The sequence below is a fragment of the Raphanus sativus genome, chromosome 2, assembly GCF_000801105.2.
Source record: "Raphanus sativus cultivar WK10039 chromosome 2, ASM80110v3, whole genome shotgun sequence".
In the NCBI taxonomy this organism is placed as follows: Eukaryota; Viridiplantae; Streptophyta; class Magnoliopsida; order Brassicales; family Brassicaceae; genus Raphanus; species Raphanus sativus.
Window position 1 is genome coordinate 31,125,402 of NC_079512.1, and position 15,513 is coordinate 31,140,914.

Sequence of the window (15,513 nt, forward strand, 5' to 3'; positions counted from 1 at the left end):
TAAACACTTTTATAATTCAAAACTGTTTTCCTTACATCAAAATTGATTTCATTACTCAAATCTGAGATATTTTAATAGGATAAACTGAAATAAAACAATCAACAAAATATAGTTCTTTACGAAATGTTCTTGTAGTTCTAATTAAAGAACTAAAACAACTTTTTATTTTCTAGAGATATAGAAATCACGAAGGTGTGAAATCTTTGTTGTAATGCCTCTGTTTTCTTCAGCTCTATTGAAAAATTTAACCATGTTTTTATACTCCACAATTATGATAATCAAGTACTTATAATATTTTCTGAAGTTTTGACATGTAGAAAACAGTAGCATGTTTTCCATTGTTCAAGGAAGTACTTCAAGCTCTAAATGCAAAAATGACTATCTTCATGTTTGATTTCATATGTCCATTAGTTGACTTTGTCCTGTCATATCTTTCTAAATATATTCATATCCACTAAATTGTGATACAGAAGTCAAAACTGTTTATATTTGTTAAATATATACTTTTATACATATAAATTACATTTGTAAGTATAATTTATGTTCATTTTCCTTAAATTAGTGTATATATTAATTTTATTTATATTTTTATGTAAAAACATATATCCGTCTAGATGGTGAATAAAAAAATACATAGATCCGTCTAGATTTCATTTAGACATCCACGTATATGGATAAGCACAAAAAATTTATCGGCCACACAACGAACACGTATCGCATTTTAGAACAGTGAAAAAAGTCACAATTCAAAAATCACAAAGATTTATTACCAAATGTTAGAATATTTTTAATCTCCGTTTAGATGTCCACATGTACGGCTAAACGTAATAGATTCATCTACCATTGTAACAAACGCGTAGCGCATTTTAGAACACTGAAAACTCACCATTCAAAAATCACATGATTTGTTACCAAATATCAGTATATTTTTACACAATACCCGTTTAGATATCCACATATATGGTTAACGGGTTAAGTATAAAAAGACGAGACTAACGAAGGCATAGCGCATTTTAGAACACTGAATAAAAAGTCACAAATTCAAAAAAGTCACATGATTTGTTACCAAATGTCAGTACATTTTCCACACTTGGCCATTCTTTAGATCTCTCTCTCTCTCATAGTATTAAAACCTTGCTCCAAATGTTATCCCCGGCTAAATGTGAGTCAGAGGAGGAGCCCACTGCTGAATTGGATCTCCTCCACTCTTCTTCACCTAGATCCGGGTTACCCGAACGTCTCTCCCTCGTCCCCACCGAAGCTGCTGCTGCTGCTGCTGCTGCTCAGTCTTCTACTCTAGAAGAACCCATGAAGCTCTCCGAGGCAGAGATGAGCACGAGCAGGAGATCCACGAGGCTCAATTGTGATTCGCCTGGTGCTCGGAAGTCGCCGAGATTTTTTACGCCGGTGGATGGAAAGATCGATAATGTGTCCTCTGTTCCGATCACAAGAAAGACTGTGTCTAGTAATAGAAAGATTAGTAGTGCTCCCGTTAAGGTTAGTCGTCAAAATTTTCTTGTTAGTAAAGAACGCAATGCAATGCAGTGGAGCTTACTTTGTTTAGATGCTTGCTAGATCGTATAGTTCTTTCATTGATGGGATGTTGTTTGTTTATGGATTGATGATGCAGAAGGGAAGCTTAGACTCTGTCGGATTGTCATTCGAGTAAGTCAAAGCTTCAAAGTCTTGATTTTTTTTTTTTTTAAACATCATTAACCTTTCTCTTGTTATTGGTTGGTTTTAATGAAATAATCTTCCGTGGAATTGATGATGCAGAGACATAGCTGCGATTGGCAAGAGCTTGGAGATGGGTATCGTTTCCGAGTGCCAGGATAGCAACGCTCAAGGTAGATCGCAAGTTCCGCCTAAGAGGAAACTTGACGACTGTGATGCTGCATTATTATCTTCAAGTATCGAGCTTTCTAGCCAGATCAACAAACGGACGAGGAGATCTTCGAGGTTCACCACGGGGGTGGAGAATCTAGGCGACAAGCCTGTCCCATCCATTACATCTTCAAGGCTATCTGGAACTTTTGAAATTCGCCTGGGATTATGTGATGCCAAACAGGTGAGAGGAACTGAGAAGCTAGTGCAAGTTAGGGAGAATGGTAACTGCTATGAAGGTCATGGCCTTGTTTCATCTAAGCAAGAGCTGTTAAATTCTCCCACAGGTTGCGTCAAGACAACTGTAAATGGTAGTAGGGTCAAGTCGTTAGGAAAACGCAGATCTTCTGACCCAAATGCTAGTGGTGTTCACACTAGCTCTTTGAAAATTAGTCAAAATGGTACGAGTAATGGATTAGTGACTGCTAGTGATGCTGATAACGGAGTAAGTGGGGAGATGCATGCAGATGCTACTGTGATCTATCTTTCTGACGACGATGAAGAGCCGCAGCACGTACAAGATTCGGTTGAATTTTTGTATACGACAAGCTCTGATGGAGATGTTTTGATGCAAGATGCAAGTGGATCTACCCTCTCCTCAGGGGAAAACGGGAGACAAGCACCACTGGATCAAAATACTCCAATCAAATCAACTAAGGGAAAGGGTGCGCGAGTGACCCGTATTGCTGTCCGTGAAAAGCATGAACATGGTTCCTGCTTTTTCATTGGAGAGCCAATTCCTTGCGAGGAGGCTAAAGAAAGATGGCGCTGGAGATATGACCTCAAGGTAGTTGGTTAATTCACTACTTTAGTTTTCATTAGCAACTTACATAGTCTAATGTGTTTTACATGAAAAACCAGTGTCTTTGTCCGTCCCTTAAGATAGGCTCCCTTTGTTTAATCCAAAATAAACAATTATCTCAGTTCTTTCTTTTCACTCTCGAAATATCAGCCGCGTGTCTGATTGTGAGTTTCATTTGTTTTCAGGAACGCAAGTCCAAGAGAAAAGGCAAACAGGCAGAGTAAGTACTCGATATTTTATGAACTCACTGTTTACCTAAATTATTTTTGCTTCATCGTTTGTTCTACCGTACATTAAACTATCCTTCTTTTGAAGAGATGACGAAGACATGATTGTTTCAAATGTGGAATGCCATTATTCGCAAGCAAAAGTCGACAATAAAACGTTTAGCCTTGGAGACTTTGCCTACGTAAAGGTAAAACGTGCTTCTCTATCATGGTTGTTGTATTCTTGGCTTCAGTATCCTTTGGCTACCTTTCGTTTTTTATTGGACACGCAACTTTTTTCCTTCGAGAGCCTTAGGTTTTCTAGAATGTTATGCACTTGTGAAAAGGAGATAGATAGCTAATCAAACGTCCGTCTCCATAATAGTTTCCTATTCATTACAATAATTTTACAGGGTGAAGGAAAAGAGAGACTTATCGGCAAGATAATAGAGTTTTTTAAGACAACAGATGGCGAAAGCTACTTCCGAGTTCAGTGGTTGTACAGAGCAACGGATACAGTGTGTATACAGTTTCTTATCTTTCTTCTTGTTTAATACTTTGCGATGCAAGAACTAGTTACTGATTTGTCTAATGTTTGTAGGTAATGCTGAAGGAGGCTGCTGATCACGAGACAAGGCGTCTCTTCTATTCTACTGTAATGAATGATAATCCAATAGATTGTCTTATTTCTAAAGTTACTGTTTTACAAGTATCACCTAGGGTATGCTGAGCAAGCTCTTTCTCTTCTTTTCTGCATTTTCTCAATCTTACCAGTTCTGGCAATAACTTTTTTACAATCTGCATTTGATACTTTTAGTTTCGTGACTTTGCAGGCAGGATTAAAGCCCAATTCTATTAAATCTGACTTTTATTTTGATATGGAATATTGCGTGGAGTTTTCGACATTTCGAACCTTGAGAAATCGTAAGTTCTCATGCTGTTAAGCAATATATATATCCACAGTATCTCTATCTAGATCCTAGACAGAGGAGCTTGAGAGCATCGTTTCTTTCTTTTTGGTCTCAGAAACTTCCGAGAACAAGCTTGAATGTTGCGCCGCCGATGTGACACCTACAGAATCCACTGAATCTATTTTGGAAAATAAAAGTAATAGCAAAGAAGAGCTTCTGGTGCTTGATCTTTACAGTGGTTGTGGTGGAATGTCCACTGGGTTGAATCTTGGAGCCAAGGTTTCTGGAGTTGACGTTGTGACGGTAGTTGCTTTAAGTAATTAATATTTATCTCTTTAACTAAGGATGGAACTGCTCTTTTGCACTCAGATTCATTTAATATGTTGACGTCTCAATTCTTTATTTTCAGAAATGGGCTATTGACCAGGAATTGGCTGCTTGTGAGAGCTTGAAATTGAACCATCCACATACGCAGGTCAGAATACTTTTGGTGCCAAGCCAATTGCTAGATCATTTTAAGGAGAATGATGCCAAAATCTAATGTTGCTGTGTTTGTTTACAGGTTAGGAATGATTCTGCTGGAGATTTCCTCCTACTTTTGAAGGAGTGGGATAAATTATGCAAGCGCTATGTGTGTAACGATGGTGATGGTCAGACGACTGTTACATTAAACCCCGAAAATTCAACAAAAGAAACCAGTGAAAGTAGCTCTTCTACTGACGATGATTCAGAACCTGATGAGTACGAAGTTGAAAAGCTGGTTGATATATGTTATGGTGATCCTGACAAGTCAGGAGAATCTGGCCTGAAGTTTAAGGTACGGAAAGAGGACGTATGTTACAGTTTTGTTGTTGATCGACTTTACTCTTTACTCTTTACGGGTTTAAGAATGTTCTTTTCACCTTTTATAACTTCCAAGATAGATATTCTGCATGTCTTTTCTCTCTTGCGACGTTAAATTTATGTGTCATGACTATTTGATAAGGTGCACTGGAAAGGATATAGCAGCAACGAAGATACTTGGGAGCCAGCAGAGGAACTGAGGTATATGATTTAAAACAATGCTAAAAGGGGTGTCTGTTGTTTATCCCGATCTGATTAATATTGTTTGAAATTTTAGCAATTGTGAAGATGCCATGCGCGAGTTTGTTACAAGAGGATTCAAGAACAAGATCTTACCACTTCCCGTAAGATTCGTTTCCTTGCCTATAAATTGAATGCTTGATATTTGGAAGTTGTATGATGAGTGTACTATCAACATCTTATTTCAATGAATGTAATCCAGGGCGGTGTTGGCGTGATATGTGGTGGACCTCCATGTCAAGGAATTAGTGGCTATAACCGCCATAGGGATGTTGATACTCCGTTGACTGATGAAAGGAATCAGCAAATTGGAGTTTTCATGGACATAGTGGAGTATCTGAAACCCAAATTCGTGTTGATGGAAAACGTTGTTGATCTTCTGCGTTTGGACAAAGGTTCTCTTGGGAGACTCGCTTTGAGCCGTCTTGTGGACATGAGATACCAAGCGAGGCTAGGTATCATGACAGCTGGTTGCTATGGTCTTTCCCAATTTCGTTCCCGAGTTTTCATGTGGGGTGCTGATCCAGACATGGTGAGTTTATATATATATATATGCCTACTTTAACTTCCTCCAGCTGACTGACTGTTTCCTTCCAACACATTTAAAATAATTTGGTATTTTATTTTATTCCAGAAACTACCTCCGTTTCCGCTTCCAACCCATGATGTTATTGTCAGATATGGGCTTCCTATTGAGTTCGAGGTAACATAATTGTAAAAAACTGGTGATTACTTCGTACTCTTTTCCCTGAGCCCTGGCGTTCTCCCAACTCAACCCATCTTGACTCTCATGTTTCAGTGGAATGTAGTTGCTTACAGTGAAGGCCAGCCAAGAAACGTCGAAACAGCTCTTGTTCTAAAAGATGCGATATCAGATCTTCCTCATGTAAGTTTCATATCCATTATATCCAAGTGCAGTTCAGGATTATAAAAACCCATATGTCTCTAATATACTTTTATTTTACAACTCCAGGTGTCATACAACGAAACCCGGGAAAAAATGTCTTACGAAAGTCTACCAGAGACGGATTTCCAGAGATACATTAGATCAACCAAACACGGTAAGTTTGAACCTTTCTTGATTTCTGTAGTTTCAGTCTCATTCACAACATTTTTTTCTGGAGTGCTATAAGTTACTCACGCGTCGGCGTTTTGCTTTGTCAGAAATGACTGGCTCTGAGATTGATAGATGTACAAAAAGGACGATGCCACTGTATGATCACAGGCCATCCCGTTTGTCTGAAGATGATTATAACCGAGTTTGTCAAATCCCAAAGAAGAAGGTAACACACTTAGTGTCTACATATAAAACAATTCCGATACTCCAGCAGCAACATTCTCACTGTAGATAATTTTGCAGGGAGCTAATTTCAGGGATCTTCCAGGGATAATCGTCAGAAACAATACAGTCTACCGTGATCCATCAATGGAACCTGTTCTTCTGCCATCAGGAAAGCATTTGGTAAAGACTCCTCTTATATATAAGTAAACCATATAAAAAAAATGTAGTTATTGACATTCTACTTGTTAAGTCTGCTGATTCAACAGTTGTAGAAATTTTAGAAACGATATATGTATCTAGAATCAGCTCACGTGTGTCCCTCTTTAGGTACCAGAATACGTCTTTACTTTTCAGAAAGGGAAATCTAAAAGGTAATTTTCTTGGTCAGCCTCCACCTGAAACTATTTTGTTGAACATTCTTCCCATGTTTTCTAAAGTCTCTCTGGATTTCTGATATGGCAGACCGTTTGGGCGTCTTTGGTGGGACGAGACAGTTCCAACCGTTCTGACAGTCCCAAGCTGCACCAATCAGGTATTTCCATTTAAACTCATTTACCCATGTAGAAGATTTTCACTTGAAATATTCATCTTTTGTTTTCTTAACATTCCTTGAGAGTTTTTGCTATTCACAGGTGTTTTTGCATCCGGAGCAAGATCGAGTACTAACCATAAGAGAAGCCGCACGGCTTCAAGGTTTCCCTGATTACTTCCAGTTCTGTGGAACCGTTAAACAAAGGTACTTACTTTGTGTTCTTTGCAGAGATAATTAGGTGACAGATTACTTAGCAAATCTCACTCAGTGCTTTCGGTTCTGTACAGGTACCGTCAGATTGGAAATGCAGTGGCGGTCTCGGTTTCTCGTGCTTTGGGTTATTCTCTTGGTATGGCTTTCCGTGGTCTAGCCGGTGATGAGAATATGATAGAACTTCCCCAGAAGTTTTCTCATTCAAGTTACCTTCAGCTTCAAGAAACCAGTCCTCACTAGAAATTATATAGTTCGACTTGGAAAATCAATAGCAGACCTTTTACCATTTATTTTCTCTACATGAGGGTTGAGCTAAACGAAGACGTTCTGAGCTCAAACTCTTATCATTTTTTTCTCATCGAACTACAAATTTTGTTGATTAGTTATGACTGATAAAACCATGTTTAAATATATTTTATTTTCTTTTATTTTCACAAATGTGTTTAGTTTAAGCTTGAAGTAAACCCAATATACTTATTTTTATTCAAGAAGAGACTGTAAAATGATTCGAGCTTTATAAAGGCTCGATCCTAGTACTAATACAATAGGAAAGAAATTACAAGAATTAAAAAACAATTAAAAACCAAAGATAACAAATGGAGATGTGCCATGGCTTTGAATGATGGGAAATTGCATTTTACTAATAACTCTTTTGGTAGGCAACAAATCATTATAAAGCCTAGAGGCATTATGATCATTGTCGTAGCTTCAGTGCCATTTTAAACTTGGTTACTCATATGCAGGGATCAGTAAGTTACCAAAGCAAAATAAAAGTTGCACATTTTACACTATTATGAACATTGCATTGTAAAGAGATATAACAAACTATTTTCACTATGAATTGATATTACAAGGAATATAAAAAGATGTATCGAAACAGAAACAAAGACAGAAGTAAAAGAAAAGAGGACGTAATAAAGAATTGAAGCAGAGTGACCATTTCAAAGAGTAACCAAACACTTTTATGTGACAGAAAATATATGAAAGTATTGATGGTAATTTTCTCAAGGGGGGTTTTAAGGAGTCACTATACTATATTATTAATCTGACTCCAGGTTCGGAACTATAGCCGAAGAGAGCTCTATATGCGAAACCCTAACCGCACCGATGAGCCTTTCCGGCAATTCTTCCGGTGTATTTGCCTGCAAAACCGAACCATATTTGTTATTATAACTACTTGAGCAAAAAACATATGATATCATCTGTTGACAAGTTTACCTGTACAAGGAAAGCCATTTCGACAACCAAAGATGTGATTACACCAATGACAAGACCTAGAACTCCATTTGCAACCGTTGATGAACCAATATCCACATCGATCTACACATCATGAACACGATAAATTCATTTGAGTTATTAATGTTACCACGGAGCTTTCAAATTCAACATTATACACCACCACTCTCACTTCTAAGTATGTTGGGCCACGAATGTAGTTGCAGTCGACTGCTTTACCGAGGAGACATGGAGTGCTTCCCACGCTTTGCCGTACTATCCATGACCCCTGTATAGATTTCGGTTATAATATAGAACAAAAATAAATGTGTATAGTAATCACAAAAATAAGAATGAGAGATAAAACATACCTTAGGAACTTGAGGTATAAGCTTTAGCCGGCTATTTCGGAATTCATCGTCACCATCAACAAAACGTTGCAACAGGGACCCTGGTACAAGTTCTTTCGTCACAAAATAAAACACCATACTGTAGTGTGTTGACCCCGGAACCTATTATTATTTAAAAAAAAAAACAGTTTTAAACGTATATAAATATGACACTGTATATGTTCTGAATCTTAATAGTCGTTTGATTGGACCAAACTTACTTGAACATTAACCACCATTGAGAATAGACCTTTCTCTGCAGCAACCTGAACATATGCATAAGACTCAATAATTAAGAGCAATCCACAAGGAAGAGAATAATAGCATGGGAAGCATTCAAAGATTTGATTGGAATAGTCACCTCCTTTAGGTAACAACACTAAAGAATGAAGTTAACAAACAAAAGAGCAAGTTGGAATATATTCTTACTTGTGCTGCACAGCCCTTACGTCTAGCAACATGATCTATCCTTTTACTGTCTTTGAACCAGTCAACAGCAACAAGATCCATAAGATGCTTTCCAGCAGGAATCTTCAGCGTAGGCATTATTAATTGGAAAAGAACCAGAAGTTAGCTGGATGTAAGAACCCAACCATTCTATATTATTAGCAAGGCGAGAGGTAGGTTTACAGACCTTTCTTTTATCGTCACAGAAATTCTTGCTACGAACTTTGAAGTTGTTCCCGTCAGAAGTCCTCCAGCAGTTGCGAGCATTTTCGTTTTCATTTCTCTTTAGGTTACCCGAGAAGCATGATAGATCAATCTTGTGAGCAGGTTCTTCTTCTGAAGTTTCAAATCACATAAGGAGTCCTCGGTATTAGATAGCCTAATTAGCTCGAAGTAGGAATTCTAAACTTAATGATAGGGTGCTGCTCACCTGTCTTCTTGACATCAGTCTCTGTTTTACTTGTTTCAGGCTGAAACAGTTACACAAGAATAACTATTCAATTCCAGATTCTGCTTACTATTAGAAAAATCTAAATTGCTCAGTATTCAAACCTCCTGTTCTGATTCAGCGATCTGAAATTCATCATCATCATCTGAGTCTTCGTCCAGGAGCACGGAGTTTCTGTTGGCAGAGTTTGTTTGATCAATAGAAAATGCAGACTGGTGCTGAGACCTTCCGCTCTTACTCAAGCTCAAGGAAGACGATGCCATGTTAACCATAACAGGGATCCGTGTATGAACACCTCTCTCATCTGTCTGTGAAAACCATTCCCGCAAACCTGCAATGATAAATAAAACTGCCACTGGATTTTCTTTTTGCCGCAAGGACCTGAAGCAACCAATAGGAAAGAAACCATGAAAGAAATTACCAGCAACACTATTCAGCATTTGAAGAAGACAATGTTGTTGAAATGATGGACAATAGCCTACTCCCCACCCTTTTAGATCAATCTGTATTAGATGCTGCACCTGTGTTCTAGGCCTCCCATTTCGGGGCTTTAGAGGGGCAATATTATATCCTCCACCTAAGATAACCAAAAGTAGTAAGATCAAACGATCATATTAAGCGCTCACACAGACATTCTTTAGTTTCTTAAGCTTACTCTCAAGATGAGCACGGACACATCCAGGCTGTGGACCACAATTATCATGCTCCCTAGAACGGAACAGCACAACTTCACAGAAAGAGCGGGGGATAAATAACCAAAAAGCTTTGTAAAACAATATTTCCAGATTATGTCATGAGTAAAGGGGGAGAGGAAAGGTACCATAACTCCCATCATCATTACGCCGCCAGTAGCGGACATAACAGAGGTCACGAGGCCACACAACCCTGGAGCCAATTTGAATTATTATTAGCATAAAAGCTAATAAAGTAAATATTCTGACCAGAAACAGGAAGATCACAAATGATAACAATACTTATAGTCCTGAATTGTTCCCCTGGAGCTAGATGTAACATATAAGATCTAATTCAGTTCGAATCAATATCACTTATCAGCCATTCATTTAAAGATTTAAGTGCAGAATGTGTGACTGTAACTGGACGGTATATTTCTAGGTGCAACATTACATTGGAAACCAGTCGAGCAAAAGTCTATGATAGAGGACTGCTGTGTGACCATCCACCTCTTCCACTAAGCTACCATACTGAAAGCTGCAGTCCCACCTGCATCACAGAGGAACATAAATAACTTCAGATACAGACCATAAAAAAATACTTACGGATGCATACCATAGAAATTATTTTACAAAGAAAGAGACAGACAAAAATATAGACCAACGCTAGTAATGCACTGCAAGTTCTAAGATATTTTCCATATAATAATGACTAATTGCGACAATTGGAAACTGAAATGGAAAAACAGAAGGTAGAGAAACACCTACTCATAACGAGTGCCATCCATGCTCATCACAAGTTCAAATATTTCCTCGCATGTTGCCTCCACTACACCAACAGCTTTCATTGCCCTGCTGCAGCTTCTAGGCTGCACATGTAGCACTGTAAATGACGGTTTTTGTCTAAATAAAGTTTCTACGTAATCATAAGACAACCACTCAATACAAAATGGGAAGGTATTAGAAACTTCCATACAAGGTAATCAACTTCAAGAAGCTCTTCAAAAATCCGAAGACCTGTCAGACGTATAGAAAACAAAAACAAGGAAGATTAAGACCAAAGTCTAGCTCTTTCCTTCAAAGCAATCTTCCAGTTATTATAGCAACCGTTGCGCAAGTTCCCACACATATATTGTGATTTAGAATTGGAAATTTAGAAAACTATGTTGCATTGCAGAAATGGCAGCATGTTCTACCCTGCGAGACCACTAACCATTTTGGCACTGAAGTAGACGCCAGTGCTTTCTCGAGAAAGCTTGATTATCAGAATTCTGGTTCGCCAACTCTGCATCAAACTCCTTAGTCCAATCAAGTACAGATTCCGGAGGACCTGCACATTTTCTTGAGGTGATTAGATTACAACCAGGACTGCAGCTGACCAGATTGGCTCATGAATAAATGGAAAGAACCATTTCCAATAGTTGTCCGTCTCATTAAACTACGCCGAGAGCCATCTTCATCCTCTGGTGTGCTAAACCTGATGAAAATTGCAAATATTTACTGCTTTACTATATGCATATTAAAGTTAAAAAAAAATCAACAAAACAGAGCCAAACATCTAAACGTGTGATATCTGAAACGAAGCTATTCACATCCCAGCATTCAACATGTTAATAGCATCTTCCAGCATTTGTAACATACTTATAATTTTGTTATTGATACTCTGGAGCCATAGTTGACTTTCTAATTTTGTTATTGATAACACTTTTTTTACTCTACAATCATGATCACCACAAACCACTTATTTCTTATTTGGATACTATGAATGTTCATCAATCAAGCAAACCAAGTTTATAAGCGAAGAGAGTAATCAGAGCACTATTCCATAAAAGGGCTACTTATGATTAAGTGAGAGAAATCTTATGTTTCTCCTGAACCAGTAAGTTATTGGAAAATTGGATCAACATGCCAGCAAAGATAGAGAAATCATATGAGATAGGTACTTACTGGCTTTCATGATCTGAAGATGAAGCAGTCCTTCCACTGTCCATTCCAGACTTATATTCAAACGAAACATAGTGCTGACCATTTGGAACTTGGGACTCTTGGTGCTGCGCAAAACACAGTGAGGTAAAAATCAGATAAAGCACCAATATACGCAAGTTTAGACAGTTAATACTGAATAATTAATTTCGTGATCTAGGAGCTGGGAGGGCAGAAGACAAAACCTGGTCTATTACAGACTCAATTTTCTCCTTCCACATAAGTGCTTCCTGGATATTGAACGCTGCCATCTAACAAGAATATACTACACCATATTAAATAAAGGAGACGCAAGAAATTGTCAAGTAATATATAGTTTATTGGAAGTAAAGAGAAGATACCGTTATTCTATGGTGCTTTTCTTTCTTGTTATAGACAGACAAGACGTAAACCATCTGCAGAATAAAGATGGCAAGCACAAAAGAATTTGTAAAGGTATAAGGGAGGGGTAGCACAGACAAGGTTATGACAAATGCAAATTAAGTTGACAAGCGAAAACAATCAATTGATTCACACCGAATGTTATGAAATGTCTTTCTCTAGCGGAGAGAGGAAAGCTACCTTTTCACAACCTTAAGATGAACCCACTAGTTTAATACGTTAAACCCAAGAATTTTATATAATATACATATATAAACATGCTTAGTTTTGGTTCTTAAGAGAGTTGGAGCACATTCGCTAACCATATCTAAGTTGACTCAAGTATTCTACTCGGTTACTCAGCTCACAAAGATACTCCTGAAAACTAAGAAAATATTTATCTACCAAGCAGTCACTCAAACTTCCTAGAGAGTTCAAATATTGGGAGGGAAGAGAAGATAATCCTGACTAACTTCCTCTGAAGAAAGGAGAAGGAGATTTTAGTAGGGAACCTATCTTAGACGCATCACGTTAAAGAATAATTGTTGCAATTCCAAAACCATGTAACATGGGCAAAGCAAAGCAAAGCATCACATAAACATCTAAAAGCGCTTCTTCGAACAACAACAGAAGAGTAAAAAAATAAGACTGACATGTCCATGATGAGTCTTCAAGCCACGATCTTCAACTCTGCAGTTGCCATCAATTAACATGGTCTTGATAGGAACCTATATTCACAAGGTAGAAAGCATTACTAAACCCACAAAACTCACATGTCATAAGAGAGAGAGAGAGAGAAACAAAAACAGCTAAAGTCTGAGACTTTTTGTCTACTATCAGACAAACATACTATGGAATTCCAGAGACATGTAGTAGCACTGATGTCAAGCCATAAACATCAATAAACCCAAAAGGGAAGGGGAAAGTTTGAAACTTGAAATGAAGTAAAAAGAGTTTGAGACCTACCTGAGAATCCTGAGGTTTCTTCTTGTAATAGGCCAAAAGGCGAGGCTCCAAAACGAAATACCTCATATGAATGTACGATCTCCCTATCTTCCTCCTTCCATACCTCACCATCCACCCTTCATACACCACCTTTGACATTCCTCCTCCACCCCCCACCTCTCCCAAAAATCGAACCTTTTCTTTTTTTTTAAAGATCGGAACTAACTAGATGACCTGATGACTGTTCATCGGCGACGGAATCAGGTGTGTTGAGTTCCGCAGCCGCAGCGAAGATCTATGAGCTCACACACACACACACACAGCTTCTCTAAATTTCAACGCCAACGAAAAAGCAAAGAGACAAAGGATTCAACTTTGACTCAAACAGAAATAGAAATAGAAATCTTCTGTAAGAGAGAATATAATCACAGTAGAGAGAGAGAGAGAGAGATATGTTTATTATTAACAAAATTAATTTAATTTTGTAAGTGAAATAAAACTAATCACGCCAAAGACGTAAGTTTCTGTTCAACTAATTAACAAAACATAATTAATAGTACCTCTAATTTAATTGAGTTGTCAGTATCTTTTGAATTTATTTATTAGATTAATTTAAAGTCAGGCCTAATCAATTCCTAACGCCCCATTTTTAGTTTGTCGTCATTAGCTGACGAGGCAGTCCATTCTCGAGGTCGCTGACGGTGAGCTTATTGTGTTAGGCAGATAAGAAATCGACCACGTATTAATATATTAGATTACGTGTGGTGTGAACCACAATACACTTGAACAGTTGAGCTACAATAATTGGCTGAGATTAGTTTTTTAATTAGATATATAATTATTTATATTTAGTTTATATAATAAAATAATACAATATTATTTCAAATATAGTGCTATAAATTATCTAAATCTATAAGTGTGATTTTGTACCTTGTCTGATATAATTAATATATGATAGTTTATGTTTTTATATGAATTAATTTTATCTTCAGTTGTTAATATATATATATATATATATATATATATATATATATATATATATATCGGTATAAATACATTTTGATTTGAAATAATCAAATAGAAAAACATCTTCAAATATATAAAAATTAATTTATATAGTTTATTTTTAATTTAAATTTAGCTATACTATAATTCTTCATTCATGAATTATTTTTATACTTTTAAAATTAAATAAATACTATATATTTATATTTGTATTAGTATTATTTAAATGTGTTGTAGAGAAATACACTAGAATAGTCCTACAAAAACTTTTTTTTTGTCATCAAACATACAGACTCATATTGACTCTGTACACCAATCTGGTAGCTCTGCATCCATGTGAATGACAAAAGACGATTGTTGTCTGGCACTGCGTGCTAAACGATCCGCTTTTGAATTTGCCGTCCTTGGTACATGAATGAGCTGTGAGCTATTGAAACTACTTTGTAGGCTCTTGATATCCGCCAGATAACTTGCAAACGCCGGCCACTCTTCTGGTTCCGAAACCATCTTCACCAATTGAGAACAATCCGTTGCAAACGTAACCTGATACTGTCGTAAATTCCTCATACATTCCATTGCCCAAATCAATGCTTCCACCTCCGAGTGAAGGAGAGACATACTTGCCCGAACATTTCGTGCCCCATTAATCCCTCATATCCTTCCAGAATACTAAACCAACCTTGTCCCGAGAATGAATCCTTATCCTTCTACGAGCCATCTATGAAGCATCATCTCCCTGGAATTGAGGGAGGCTGATGTACTTGTGGTGGTATGGATTAACGGATAGTCAAATCTTGTGCCGCAGCCCACATAGTAGATTCTGTTTCTGCCAGCTTTAGTGTATCCATGGGATCAATATCCAAGTTACTAAAAACCTTGCTGTTCCTTGCTTTCCAAATATACCATAGGATCCATGCAAACTGATGATCATTCATCTTGGGTAAAACTCTCCAGAATAAATGATCCATGTTAGCAAACAATGATTCCGATGGGAAAACATTTGGATTTGTTGGTATAGTTGACAATGCCCATATTTGCCGCGCTGGAGGACATTCAAAAAAAACATGATTCAAAGATTCCTCCACACTCCCACATCTATCGCAATTAATTTCCCCTTGCGTACCTCGGGTTTTTAAA

The 15,513-nt window shown here is 37.4% G+C and overlaps 2 protein-coding genes across 4 annotated transcripts; one reads left to right on the forward strand and one right to left on the reverse strand.

The window, feature by feature from the left end:
• The first annotated feature begins 1,074 nt into the window (after positions 1–1,074).
• On the forward strand, positions 1,075–7,341 carry LOC108843473 (DNA (cytosine-5)-methyltransferase CMT2). 2 transcript variants are annotated; one of them, XM_018616678.2, is made up of 23 exons: positions 1,075–1,497; positions 1,631–1,665; positions 1,777–2,671; positions 2,872–2,906; positions 3,002–3,101; positions 3,306–3,410; positions 3,494–3,547; positions 3,726–3,816; positions 3,919–4,106; positions 4,213–4,278; positions 4,366–4,620; positions 4,789–4,847; positions 4,924–4,990; positions 5,089–5,418; positions 5,521–5,589; positions 5,686–5,772; positions 5,860–5,947; positions 6,051–6,169; positions 6,247–6,348; positions 6,496–6,539; positions 6,631–6,700; positions 6,801–6,904; positions 6,988–7,341. In XM_018616678.2, the coding sequence occupies exons 1-23, from the start codon at positions 1,144–1,146 to the stop codon at positions 7,151–7,153; spliced, it is 3,483 nt and encodes a 1,160-aa protein (XP_018472180.2). In that variant the 5' UTR covers positions 1,075–1,143; the 3' UTR covers positions 7,154–7,341. The 2 variants fall into 2 exon arrangements, with proteins under 2 accessions (XP_018472180.2, XP_018472179.2); XM_018616677.2 differs by having other exon boundaries at positions 1,076–1,497; positions 3,494–3,613.
• A 353-nt stretch (positions 7,342–7,694) lies between these two features.
• On the reverse strand, positions 7,695–13,788 carry LOC108843626 (protein ENHANCED DISEASE RESISTANCE 2). Of its 2 annotated transcripts, none has more exons than XM_018616857.2 (22): positions 13,393–13,788; positions 13,080–13,154; positions 12,408–12,461; positions 12,252–12,317; positions 12,031–12,134; positions 11,493–11,560; positions 11,297–11,413; positions 11,060–11,100; positions 10,852–10,952; positions 10,538–10,633; positions 10,233–10,297; positions 10,068–10,139; positions 9,834–9,989; positions 9,517–9,761; positions 9,395–9,434; positions 9,152–9,300; positions 8,947–9,048; positions 8,739–8,783; positions 8,500–8,640; positions 8,322–8,417; positions 8,132–8,233; positions 7,695–8,055 (listed from the first exon to the last, which is right to left on the reverse strand). In XM_018616857.2, exons 1-22 carry the CDS (start codon positions 13,528–13,530, stop codon positions 7,954–7,956), a joined length of 2,175 nt encoding a protein of 724 aa, XP_018472359.1. In that variant the 5' UTR covers positions 13,531–13,788; the 3' UTR covers positions 7,695–7,953. The 2 variants fall into 2 exon arrangements, with proteins under 2 accessions (XP_018472359.1, XP_018472360.1); XM_018616858.2 differs by having other exon boundaries at positions 9,517–9,743; positions 13,393–13,785.
• Positions 13,789–15,513: the final 1,725 nt, after the last annotated feature.